At 36.8% G+C, this 13,578-nt stretch overlaps 2 protein-coding genes across 2 annotated transcripts in view; one reads left to right on the top strand and one right to left on the bottom strand.

Annotated features, from left to right (window-relative positions):
- The window catches only part of CFAP47 (cilia and flagella associated protein 47), a 573,852-nt gene that overhangs the window by 512,767 nt on the left and 47,507 nt on the right, over positions 1–13,578 (top strand). The window lies entirely within an intron of this gene.
- LOC105808424 (zinc finger protein 131-like) lies at positions 8,790–10,667 on the bottom strand. Its single transcript, XM_012642078.1, has 2 exons — positions 9,945–10,667; positions 8,790–9,842 (listed from the first exon to the last, which is right to left on the bottom strand). Exons 1-2 carry the CDS (start codon positions 10,665–10,667, stop codon positions 8,790–8,792), a joined length of 1,776 nt encoding a protein of 591 aa, XP_012497532.1.

The raw sequence follows: 13,578 nt of genomic DNA, 5'->3' as shown, positions 1-13,578 counted from the left end.
TACTATGAACAGCTCTACACACACAATTTCAACAACTTATGTGAAATTGATCTGTATCTAATAAATCACAAACTGCCAAAATTCACCAAAGTTGAAATAGACAATCTGAATATTCCTATAACTATTAAAGAAATTGAGTTAATAGTTAAAAATCTTCCCAAAAGAAATCTTCAGGCCCAGATGCCCTCACTGGTAAATTCTCCCAAACATTTAAAGAAGAATTAGCACCAGTCAGCTCTTCCAGAAAAAAGAAGACAAAGGAACACTTTCTGATTCATTCTATGAGTCCAGCATTACCCTGGTACAAAAACCAGAAACATAACAAGAAAAGTACTTGCTAACATTATTCATGAAATTAGACACAAAATTTCAGCAACTTAAATCCATCAGTATATAACAAAAAGTATACACCACGATCAAATGGGGTTTATTTCAAAATAAGGACGGGTCAATATTTGAAATCCCATTAATGTAATCTTCCCTGTTAAAAGACTTAAAAGACTAAGGGAAGAAAAATCACATGATTATATCAATCAATACAGGAAAAGAATTAGGAAAAAACCCAATATCCTTTCCCTATAAAAAAACTCTTTGCAATCTAGAAAAAAGAGAAGGTCCTCCACCTGATAAAGAGCTTACAGGATAAAATTACAGCTGACATTACACTTGATGAAGAACATTGTATACTTTCCTCCTAAAATAAGTAGCAACACAAGGATACCCACTCTCACCACTCTCATTTAACATACTATTGGAAGTCCTAGCCAGTACAGTGAGACAAGCAAAGGAAACAAAAGACATGCAAAATGGAAAGGAAAAAATGACTTGTCCCTATTTTCAGATCACATGGTTGTCTACCAAAAAATTCCAAGGGATCTACAACAAAAAGCTTGTAGAAGTTAGAAGTTAGTTCAGTAAAGTCACGGTATAGAACACAAAAATTCAATCATCTTTATATATACTAACAACAAAAATGTAAAAACTGAAATTAAAAACTCAATACAACATATAATCTTGCCAAAAAATGAAATAATCAGATATAAGTCTAACAAAATATTTTCAGGACTCATATGCAGAAAATGACAAAATCAAACAACCTATGAATGAATGAAGAGATATATTGTATTCACAGATTGGAAGACTCAGTATAGTAAAAATATCAGTTCTATCTAAATTAATCTATAGGTTTCCTACAATTCTTATCAAGGTGCTCACACCCACCTTATGTGAAAATTAATCCAACATAGTGCTAAACAGATATTTCTTAGATTTCACCAATAACAAGATCCATAAGAGAAAAAAATTAATAAACTATATGTCATCAAAACTAAAATATTTTGCTCTATAAAGGCTCATGAGAAGATGTTGAAATGGAAAGCTATAAACTGGAAAAAAATATTTTCAAACCACATATCTGACAAAGGGTTAGTTTCTAGAATGTGTCAAGCATGCTGAAAACTCAACAATAGAAATACAATCCAGTTAAAAAATGGGCAAAAGCAAATGAAGGGCCATTTCACCAAAGAGACTATACTGATCGTTAATAAGCACATGAAAAGATTTTCAACATCATTAATTGGCAGGGAAATGCAAAACCACAGTGAGATTTCACTATAAGCCTATCAGAATGTCTAATATAAAAAATAGTGACAACACCAAATGTTGGCAAGGAATGTAGAGAAACAGATCACTCATACATTGCTTGTCAGAATACAGAAGAGTACAGCCACTCTGGAAAACTCTTTGGTAGCTTCTTATAAAACTAAACATGCAACTACCATACCACTCAATAATTGAACTAATGGGTACTTATTCCTGAAAAAATAACAATTTATGTTTACACAAAACATGTGCACAGATACTTTTAGCAGATTTATTCATAATAGCCAAAATCTGGAAACAACCCAGATGCCTTTCAATGAGTGAGTGGTTAAATAAACCCTACTATATCCATACCATGGAGTACTACTCAGCAATAGAAATGAAGCATTGATAAGCATAGCAACTTGATTGAATGTCCAGGGAACTATGCTGAGTGAAAAAATATCCAAGTGTAAAAGGTTACACACAGTATAATTCCATTTATATAACACTCTTGATATGACAAAATTATAGAAATGGAGAACAGATGAGTGATTGTAATATTGCAGGGATGGAGTGGGGCAGGGAGGTGGCAGTAGCTGTAAAAGTCAACCTGAGAGATTCTTGTGGTGATAGAATATTTATATCTCTTGAATATATTAATATATTCTGTTTTTTTGTATTGTGTTATAATTTTACAAGATGTTTCCATTGGAGATAACTGGGTAAAAGGATGGGATCTATCTCTTTCATTTCTTACAATTGCACATGCATCTATAGTTATCTCAAATATTTTTGTATTGGATAAAGATTATATTATAAAAATTAAAGAACAGTTAGATGGATAAAGACATACTGTGTTTGGCATTTGTAATACCTTTGTCATAAATTTGTTTAATATACTTGCTGACTACGTATCTATTTTTATACTTGACATAAGTTATCTGAAACCAAGTCATACATACGCTGTCACCTTTGGCCTAGTTAAAACTGCCCCTCCCCATGTGGTTGTTTGCTATATAGCCCACTTGCTTCTCATCTCACCCTCTCACTGACCTAAAAAACATCACACTCCTCTCTCTTTCTCTTTCTCTCAGTCTCTCTCTTTCTTTCTTTCTCTCTCTCTCTCTGTCTCTCTCTCTCTCTCTCTCTCTCTCTCTCTCTCACTGTTTGAGTCCCCTGCCACCCCTGGACTTTTCTGTCATCATCCCTAACTTCTATGGCTCTCTGGGACCTGTGAATAATAAATTTCTTGTGTTTCATGCATTTGTGTCTCAGCTGACACACACACCTGAATCTAACTCTCCCCCTCCCCTCTCCCACTCTCTCTGCAACGCTAGGGCTCTCCTAGAGAGTGTCTATCTTGGCTAATGGCCACTCTCAACAGAGCAATCTTAAAACCAAATTAGAAAGAAACCATAACAATAAAAATATAACATATGTAATTTTAAAGGATAAAATATGCATCATTTATATTTATATGACTGCTAATAACCAGAGCTAGGTTAGCAGAGTTCTAGCAACAGCATTTAGAAAAGAGACACTTACGTTTTTTTCTTATAAGAGATAATTGTCATGACTCATAATGTTGATTTTTGTTGACACGTATCATATAATTTAACGATCAATAATAAAAATGTTATTTGGAAAAATAATATTTTTTTGAAATCAAATTCTGCTATTTATGAACTGGAAAAGGTCTTCAAGAACTCAGTGGTTAGTGATATTTAACGATGTCTGCTGCTGCCTGACATAAAACATGCCCAGGTCTCTGGATAATTGTCATGAAAATTTACTAAATTATGTAGGTAGCTGAGCATGATTTCAGTTCTTTATAAGACTTTCCTTACTATTAAGCCAAATGACCAATTTTCCTCACAACAGAGTTTAGGTTTCCATCATACAGATTTGTAATTATGATTTATAGCACAAAGCAGATGAGTTTCCTAGCTAGTCAGTGAAGCTGCTGATTTTATTGTAAAACACAAAACTACAGCTCTTGTTATGCAAAGATGTCTGGATACCTGTCCTTGAAAAAAAAAACCCTCTATAACCTGAAATTTATACCTATTTATACCACCAGAATATTTCCATGAAGAGAACAAAATTGAGCCTATTAAAATAGTTTGCAAGTGCCTGGATTTATGAAAAGGAACACAAGGCACGGTGTCATTTGTCTTTTCTGTCATTTTATGGAATTTGCTTAGATTAAGAAATACAGGTAAATATTTTAAAAAAGAGAAGACTGTAATACCTGGTTAGGAGGTTATAAAATACCAGGCCTTTATAAGAGGTAGATTAGTGGATGGATGTATAATTGACAGTAGATAGAGAGAAAGGGAGATAGAGAAATAGGTACACTGTGAGTTTATGAACAACTTTTGATGGAATATGGTTTTCCTTTAGTAAAATTGGCTATAGTAAAATTTCCTACAGTGAATTGAAACCTGATCGTTAGTGGCATCTAACACTTCTTTTCCTTCTCTCATCTAATATTTTTCCTTCCTATTTCATTAAGAATATAGAGGAAATACAGAGTCAATACATCAACTAGCTTAATTTTATTTGCATCCATGTGCCTTGCCTTCTCTTGTATTACATCAGAAAAGTTCTCTGTGCTTTTATGTCCAGCCCTCCACTAATTTACTGAATCCCACACTCAACTACGTGGAGCTCTCCACTTTTCTCCTTTGTCTTCTATAATAAATTTTTAATGGATTATTCCTATTGGCATACACATGTTATAATAGCTCTCAATGTTAAAAAGCATACCTCTCTTTATCCCTTATCCCTACCAGCTACCATTTCTTTGATCCCTCTTAATAGCAAAACAACTGGAAAGGCTGTCTGTACTTACTGCTCTCACTTCTTATGCCATTATCCTTTGAACCCAAGCTAATCCAGCTTTATTCCTCATCATTCTACTGATACTGCTCTTTTAGTTCACCAGTAACCTTATTGCCAGATATAATCATCCATATGCAATTTTCATCTTTCTGGACCCCTGTGCTCCACTTGACACAGTTAATCTCTCACTGTTTTGGAAATGGTTGACTTCCAGGGCTCAATTATCCCTCAATTCTCCTTCTGTTTTTCTAGTGAGCCCTGCTCATTCTCTTTTTCTGTTTCTGTCCCCCTGACTTTCTACAGGCTATCTTCTCTCCTCCTCATTTCTGTCCACATTCTTTCCCAATGGGATCTTATTTAGTCACACACGAGATGTCGACTTCTAAATTGATAGCTCCAGCCTCAACCGCTCCTCTAAATCCAGATGCATGTATCCACCTGCTATCTCAATATTCCCCTTACAGATATCTATGAGGTTTCTCAAACTTCTCTAGGCCCTCTGCTCAATTGACATCTTATCAGAGAGGCCTTCCCGGAATACCTTGTATTAATATCCATATTACTCTCTCACCTTTTATTGTTTTACTTACCACCATAAATATTGTACATTTATTTTTTAACTTCTATCTATGTGTTGCTCCCCAACACATTCTGGAATCCATGACTCAGGAAAGCAGGAGATTTGTTTCTTTCAATATTTTATCCCAGTGCTTATTATAATGCATGGCATATAAGTATTTTCTAAATTATTAAACGAAGGAATAAAACAGGGTAAAATAAAGGCATACTGAACAAAATGAAATTATCTAGATGGAACCGGAGTAGCACCTTTGCCATAACAAAACCTTGGTGTATATATTATATTAGTTTCATTTTTCCTATGAGGAAAATCTTACTTAGAAATTTTAATAACTTCCCCAGTTTCCCAGAACTAGTGAATAATGGAGCATAGATTTAAACTTTTCTTAGTGTAGTGCAGAAGGAAAGGAAAACATAGTGATTGATCAATGAGATATATTAGTTATAGTAGTAATATTAGTAGTAGCTGTAGACATTATTTTATCTTGAAATTTTCTGTAATTTAATTAAAATTGAAATTACCTACTTTCCCAGAAAATATATAGTTTCTTAACAATTTTTTGAAATTTTAGTTGTCTTTTCAATGTGTAAGAAAAAATGTTGTCAGAAAATAGTAGATCTGGAAGGAGCATTAAGATATTCTATTCCAAACAATCATGTAAAGCTAGAAACCCTTCCTTCTCATCTATGTCAGTGGTTATACAGCATGTGCTTGACAGTCTTCAATGACAGAAAATTCTCACCTTCACTGTGCCTCTCATAAGCAGTCTCTGATGGTGGATTTTTTACTCATTTTGAGCCAGTAATGAAATGTTTACAGTAAAAGCAGTACTTTTTTTTTTTTTTTTGAGAAAGAGACTGTGTTGCCCAGGCTAGAGTGCCGTGGCGTCATCTTAGCTCACAGCAACCTCAAACTCCTGGGCTCAAGCGATCCTCCTGCCTCAGCCTCCCAAGTAGCTAGGACTACAGGCATGCACCACCATGCCCGGTAGTTTTTTCTATATATTTTTAGTTGTCCAATTAATTTCTTTCTATTTTTAGTAGAGACGGGGTCTCGCTCTTGCTCAGGCTGGTTTCAAACTCCTGAGCTCAAACGATCCACCCGCCTCGGCCTCCCAGAGAGCTAGGATTACAGGCGTGAGCCACCGCGCGCGGCCTAAAAGCAATACTTGATTCAAGAATAATTTTATTTTTATTTTTGCTAATGTATTCTTAAAATACAGCATAAAACTTTAACTTACAGATGCTTAGTTTATGGTGTAAAATTTACCTTAGCAATCATATTTGCACTGAATAACCCCAAAACCTACTTTAAAAGCATTATCTTATGTCTCAAACTGAACATTTTTCTAAGAAGCATGGATTTGTGTTTTTTTCCCATTTGCTTATATGAATGAGTAATATCATCTTCCACTTAATGCTTACCTTTTCTACTCTAGTCCCCTTGGCAGAGTCTTTGGACAACCTTTTAAATCTCACACATTAGCTAGCTCTACAAAAGATGGACAGGGTAAAGCAGCAATAGTCTCTAATCCTTCAGAAGGAAATTCAATCCCTTAAATGTTCTTCTCATCATTCAAGGGATGCCCCCATTCAGACAAGGAGGTATAGGTTATGAAAGGAAGAATGTTTCATCCTTGGCTTTTTCATCATCATAGCAGCCAAATGGCAGTCAGAGTCAAGTTTCTCTATCTGCCCTATGTTTTGAGAGCCTGGAGTTAGAATCTCTGTAAGCAAATTTAATGACATCCCATGCCATAGACTCTGGGATAGTATGTGAAAGAAAAGATAATCTCCTGTGTTAGATTCCTAGGGCCGCCATAACAAAATACAACAGACCAAGTGACTTAAACAAAAGAAATGTATTTTCTCACAGTTTAGGGAGGCTAGAAATCCAAGATCAAGGTGTCCTCAGGTTTGAATTCTTCTGAGGCTTCTTTTCTTGCCTGTAGGTGGCCACATTCTTGCCATGTCACTACTTGGTCTTTTCTCTGTTCACGTGCCCCTGGTGTCTCTCTGTGTCCAAATCTCCTCTTCTTATAAGGACACCAGTATTATTGGATTAGGGCCCACCCTTATAAACTCATTTCACTTAATCACCTTTTTAAAGGCTCAACCTTCAAATACAGTCATGTTCTGAGATACTGGGGATAGGGTTTCAACATATGAATTTTTGGGGGTAGGCACAATTCAGCCCATAACACCTCAGAAGAACCAATAAAAGGACAAAGTTCTTCTTTAAACCACCATGTTAACAATTCTGTTCTATTTTTGTCATAATTTAAAAACTATTTTTCAAAAAAAACAGTTATTGAAAATATGAAATATTCAAGTGGAAAATACATAGATTTCGTGTGTAAAAGTAGTTAATGAAAGGTCGTGTTCTTGATGACTTGATGTTTCAAAAATGAAAACTTGTATTCTTATTGGAAATAAATGCCTATAACAAAAATAATGGCATCACTTAAGGTGCTAGTATACTTCTTACTGTCTCTTTGATTATCTGAAAAAGTCATTTCTAATGTCACACTAAGTATTAGAAATTGTACATTGTGGAAGAGAAATGCAATACCATTAAAGTGATTAAAAGTGAATTTCCCAGGATGAAATCCTCTCATTACTAAAATTAGGGCTATGTTCACTTTACTTTCTTTCTTTCTTTTTTTTTTAACAGGTAAAGAAAATAGCATATTGCTTTATTTTATGTGGTTGTTCTATTTTATTTTCCAACTAATACTGATTAAAAATATTTACACACCTACTTTTAAGTCCACAGTTTACCACTCTTATTTGTGTGACTTTAAAAATTATAGCACAAGATATTTACATTAAGGATGGGGGGGGATTCCATTCAAAACAAAGCCTGATAATTATATACATGTTTTTCTCTGTACTTTATTTTAAATACATTACTTTTAAATGATACTCATCTGTTTTCCATTTGGTGGCAAAATACTAGTGCAACTTTTAATCAAAATAAAGTTTACCACAGATGTAAATGAATTTTCCCAATTGAAAATGGCCCTTCAGCTGCCATTAAATGAAATTTCTCAACCTAAGTGAAAAAAAATTGGTGGTTGTCATTATAAGCAAAAATATAAAGTAATATAGCATTGTCTACATTGCTCCTTAGAATACAAACTTTGAAAGAACCAGAGATGCTTTACAGAAGTTTAGTTGGTTATGAAAAGGCACATGGCTGTGGATTTTTTTTTTAAACCTTCTATAAATTTTGCCACCACCACTCTATTGCAGAGATGGCATCTATGCCTACTGGGGTAAACAAGAATGTTTGTTCAAACTAAAGAAAGCCAGAAGCCAAAATTCAACTGCACAGTAACAATGCACTTTTCTTCATGCAGCCTTGTGTTTCCTATATATTCAATTTTCTAACATGCATTAGAATGCATAAGCTTGTATTCTAATGATTTTATGTTTGATTTTACAATATGGAAAAAATTTGAGGAAGGACATGACCTGGGAAAGAAAAAAGAGAGAACCTTTACCACAATGAAAATAGATACATTCGTATCCAACTATGTAATACGAATATAACCCATTTAAGTTTCCCAAAATATACTCCTCAAAGCTCCCCTTCATTTATGGGAAAGATCCCTCCTCTGTGGCATTAAGTGGGGGGAGGAGAATCAGTTTGTTTTGATAAACAGTTTGACACAATAGGAAATAAAGTTTAACTTTTGTTCACTTGTCTGTTAGCTTTAAGGATAGTCACACTGCCCATAATCACTTCAAACACCCAACATGTAAATTTAAAAATATATTCATTTGTCATTTCTTTCTAAAACTTGCCTAGCTGTTCCGTCTTCATCCCCTGCCTTTTCAACTTGGGAATCTGCTGTTGGCTTGGTCTCTAAATCCTCAGCATTTTCCTGATCTTCCCTGGCCGCCTCAGCAGCCTCTGCTTGGCTAGGCTCTCTCTCCGCCTGGCTCATGATTTCTGGGGTCACGTGATCCAAGTCTGTGTCTAGAAGCTCAGTTTGTACTTCCATTGGCATCTGATTTACCCGTTCAACATGCAGCTCCTCCACATGTGCCTCTGTACCTTCTTCAGTCTGAACTTGATCCACTTCTAGATAACTCACTTGGACTTGCTCTGGAAGTTCACTTATTTGTGAATCGTGCACTTGGCTGTCCTGGAGCAGATCTGGATGAACTTGTTCCACAGTTACTTGTGCTGAATCCATCTGGACCTGAAGCAATGGTAACACATGCGCCTTCCCAACTTGTTCTACAATAGTCATTGATGTCGCAGGTTCAGTTTGTACACGTGTTTCTACTGAAAGAACTTCTTTGGTTTCTAGACCCTCTGAAATATTGTGAGTATCACTGAGATGATTCCTGAATTCATTTCCTTGCAGGAACCACAAGTCACATAAATTACAATGGTTGGGTTTTTCTCCAGTGTGTATTACCAAGTGATCCTTGAACTTGTCCCAGTTGTTAAACAAACTGTTACAGACCTGGCATTCATAAAGCTTCTTTCTTCCCTTTTTTGACACCACTCCAGTTTGGCATGAAATGAGGTGACATTTAAGGGTGCCATTTCTAGAGAATCGTTCATGACAACGTGGACATTCAAAAGGTTTCTCACCTGTATGTTTTCGAAGATGCTCTTTAAAATGTCCCAAATGATCAAACTGTTTCTCACAGTACTGACATATGTGAATTTTTTTCCCAGTTCTTTGCTTCTTACTGACTCCACCTTCTTCAGGGTGGCAACAATTTAGGTGCTGTTTCCATGCGCTCTCCCGAAGATACTTTTTATCGCATATTTCACACTTGAAACTTTCAGTGGAGTGTGATTTCATGTGTTCCTTAAAATGGTAAAGCAATTTAAATGAACGGTTACATTTCTCACAGTGGAACGAGTCCTTCACACGTGACAGCTGAAGTTCCACAATTTCAATACCTTCTACCTGTTTGCTTGTGGGGTCAGCTGCACAGCCATTTTTTTCTTTAAGCTGCCCTTTTCTGTCACCTTGATGGCACTTTCTGGTCATATCTGCCAACTGTGCTAGAGCGGAATCATCAGAGGAACCTGCGCTCTGTTCGGACTGCTTGGCGGAAGCCACATCCTCTAACGTTTCAATGCCTTCACCTTCCACTTCGATTGTGCCTTTGGCAATCGCTACCTCAATTTCAACAGGTTCTGATTCTGCAGACGGCAACCACTCAGTTATCACATTTGAAGTTTCTGCAATTTTCCTTTTTTTAGCCTCATTTTTTCCTGTGGTATTTTCCTCTAACTGAGCTGAGTTTTCTTTGTTCCTGACTTTAAGGGCTTTGATAGCATCTAGCATTTCTAGGACCTCTGCTGTTTTCAATACCTCATTGGCTTCTTCTTCTCCTTGTATCATTAATTTTGCTGTATATATGAACTCAATTAAATGACGAAAGGCCATTTTACTAACACCTTCTATCTCTACCGAAAGTTCCTGAGGAAACTCTTGAAAGAATTTATAGAAGAACTTACTGCAAGCAGCCAAAACAGCCTTGTGGGCCTTAAAATGGTGTCCTTCGACAATCAGGGTGATGTCAGTAAACCGGTCCTGCTCTCGCTGCTCATTCAATCGGTCTAGGATCATTTTATGATGTTCACGGAATGTCTGAAGGCATTCCATTGTCTCCTCAGCCTCCATGACAGTCGCGTTGCTGTCGACGAAGTACTGCGTCATCACGTCGGGCAATGGCTGACGGGAATGCTCTCTTCCGAGCGCTGACCGGGAGAAGACCGCCCGCGCCACCCCCCCCCCCCCCACTCAGTGGCTGGGCGGAGCCAACGGAGGTGATTTGGCATTCGTTGAGCACAAGGCCGCGGGCTCTCAGGGAAAATCGGGATGTGGTGGGGTTGGGGCTCTACAGAGCCTGGCTTTGCCAGGAACTGGGAACCTAAATGATGGAATTTTCACCTCCCAACCTCCTTCGTTTAACTTCAGCTGCTGGCGCTACCGACTCCGAGCTCAGAATAAACTCGCTAACCGCTGGTGCTCTGCGGCTGCTCCAGCCATGTCCTCTCCTTCCCTGAGCACAATCTGCCCCATGCTTTTCTCTTTCCAAAAGGTGCAGCTCGCGCTCCATTTTCCCCGTGAGAGCAGGGCGCTCCCTCCGCTCGGGTCCAGCTGGCGCGAGCACGTTCAGGCCGCCTCACTTTACTTTCTTGAGGAAATTTTCTTCTTGAGAAATAGGAAAATTTATAGCCATTAAAATATTATACAATGTCTATGTTTCAAATAGAAGATCAATGGGTAAAAATTTCTAACTCCTTTAATCAAAAGAGCAATCAAAATAGTAGTTTTAAATGTACTTGAAATAAAATTTGAATCCTAATGCAATAGGGCTATAGCAGATTTTAAAAATAAAATGATAGGCCGGGCGCGGTGGCTCACGCCTGTAATGCTAGCACTCTGGGAGGCCGAGACGGGAGGATCGCTCAAGGTCAGGAGTTCTAGACCGTCCTGAGCAAGAGCGAGATCCTGTCTCTACTAAAAATAGGAAGAAATTGGCTGTACAATTAAAAATATATAAAAAAAATTAGCCGGGCATGGTGGCGCATGCCTGTAGTACCAGCTACTCGGGAGGCTGAGGCAGGAGGATTGCCCAAGCCCAGGAGTTTGAGGTTGCTGTGAGCTAGGCTGATGCCACGGCACTCTAGCCAGGGCGACAGAGTGAGACTCTGTCTCAAAAAAAAAAAAGTGAACATGCAAAGAAAATAAATACCTGGGAACATACTTAACAAAGGAGGTGAAAGATCTCTACAAGGAGAACTACAAAACATTGATGAAATAAATCTTAGATGACAAAAACAAATGGAAAAATAACCCATGGTTATGGATTGGCAGAATCAACACCATTAAAATGTCCTTACTGCCCAAAGCGATTTATACATTCAACACAGTCTCCATCAAACTACTAATGTCATAGTTCGCAGATCTAGAAAAAAAATTATTTGCTTCATTTGGAACCAAAAAAGAGCCTGAATAGCCAAAACAATCTTAAGCAAAAAGAACAAATCTGGAGGCATCACATTACCTGACTTAAAATTATTCTACAAGGCTATAGTAACAAAAACAGCATTGTACTGGTATAAAAGTAGAGACATAGGCCAATGGAACAGAATAGAGAACCCAGAAATAAAACCATCTACCTACAACCAATTGATCTTCCACAAAGCAGACACCAACATACAATGGGGAGAGAAAGCCCTATTCAATAAATGGTGCTGGGAAAACTGGATAGCTACATTTAGAAGAAAGAAACAGGATTCCTATCTCTCACCACATACAAAAATTAATTTAAGATAGAGAAAAGACTTAAATGTAAGGCATGAAACCATAAAAATTCTAGAAGAAAATGTAGGAAAAACTCTTCTAGACATTGGCCAAGGCAAAGAATTTATGACTAATACCTCCAAAGTAAATACAGAAACAACAAAAATAAATAAATGGGAATTAATTAAATTTAAAAAGTTTCTGCACAGCAAAGGAAATAATCTGTTGAGCTAATAGACAACTTACAGACTGGGAGAAAGTATTCTCAAACGATACATCAAATAAAGGGCCAATATCCGGAATCTACAAAGAACTCAAATTGACAAGAAAAAACAAAAAGCCACATTAAAAAATACACAAAATACACGAACAGAACTTTTTCAAAAGAAGATAGACAAATGGGCAACAAATACATGAAAAAATGCTCAACATCACTAATCATCAGGAAAACGGAAATTAAAACCACAATGAGATACCAGCTTACCCCTGTCAGAATGGCCATTGTTAAAAAGTCAAAAAACAATAGATGCTGGTATGGATACAGAGAGAAAGGAATTCTTATACAGTGTTGGTGGGACTGCAAATTAGTATGACCTTTTTGGAAAACAGTATAGAGATTCCTTAAAGAAATAAATGTAGACTTACCATTCAGTCCAGCAATCCCACTACTGGGTATCTATCCAAAGGAAAATAAGTCACTTTCTCAAAAAGACACCTGCACTCAAATGTTTATTGCAGTGCAATTTACAATTGCAAAGATGTGGAATCAACCTAATTGCCCATCAATTTATGAGTAGATAAAGAAAATATATATACCATGAAGTACTACTCAGCTATAAAAAGAAATGAATTAATGTCTTTTGCAGCAACTTGGATGAAATTAGAGGCCATTATCCCAAGTGAAGTATCTCAGGAATGGAAAAACAAACACTACATGTGCTCTCTAATAATTGAGAGCCAAACAGTTGGCACACATGGGCACAAAGAGATGAAAATATCACTGGAAACCAAAAAGGGAGAGGATGGGAGTGGTGAGGGGTAACAACTTACCTATTGGATACAATGAACACGATTCTGGTGATGGGCACACTAAAAGCCCTGACTTAAGCATTATACAAGGTATCCATGTAGCAAAAACATTTGTACTTCCTTAATATATTGAAATTAATAAAAGGGAAAATGGGCACGAATTTGAGCTGGTTTTGTAACTGTGTGAAATTTGGGCCCTCTTTTGGGGAGATTGAATCTTTTAATATATTGAAATTAATATACCCCTTGACAC

Source organism: Propithecus coquereli, unplaced genomic scaffold (assembly GCF_000956105.1).
Source record: "Propithecus coquereli isolate 6110/MARCELLA unplaced genomic scaffold, Pcoq_1.0 Scaffold173, whole genome shotgun sequence".
Classification (NCBI taxonomy): Eukaryota; Metazoa; Chordata; class Mammalia; order Primates; family Indriidae; genus Propithecus; species Propithecus coquereli.
The sequence above is the reverse complement of the archived record's forward strand: the minus strand, read 5'-3'. Positions and strand labels throughout refer to the sequence as shown.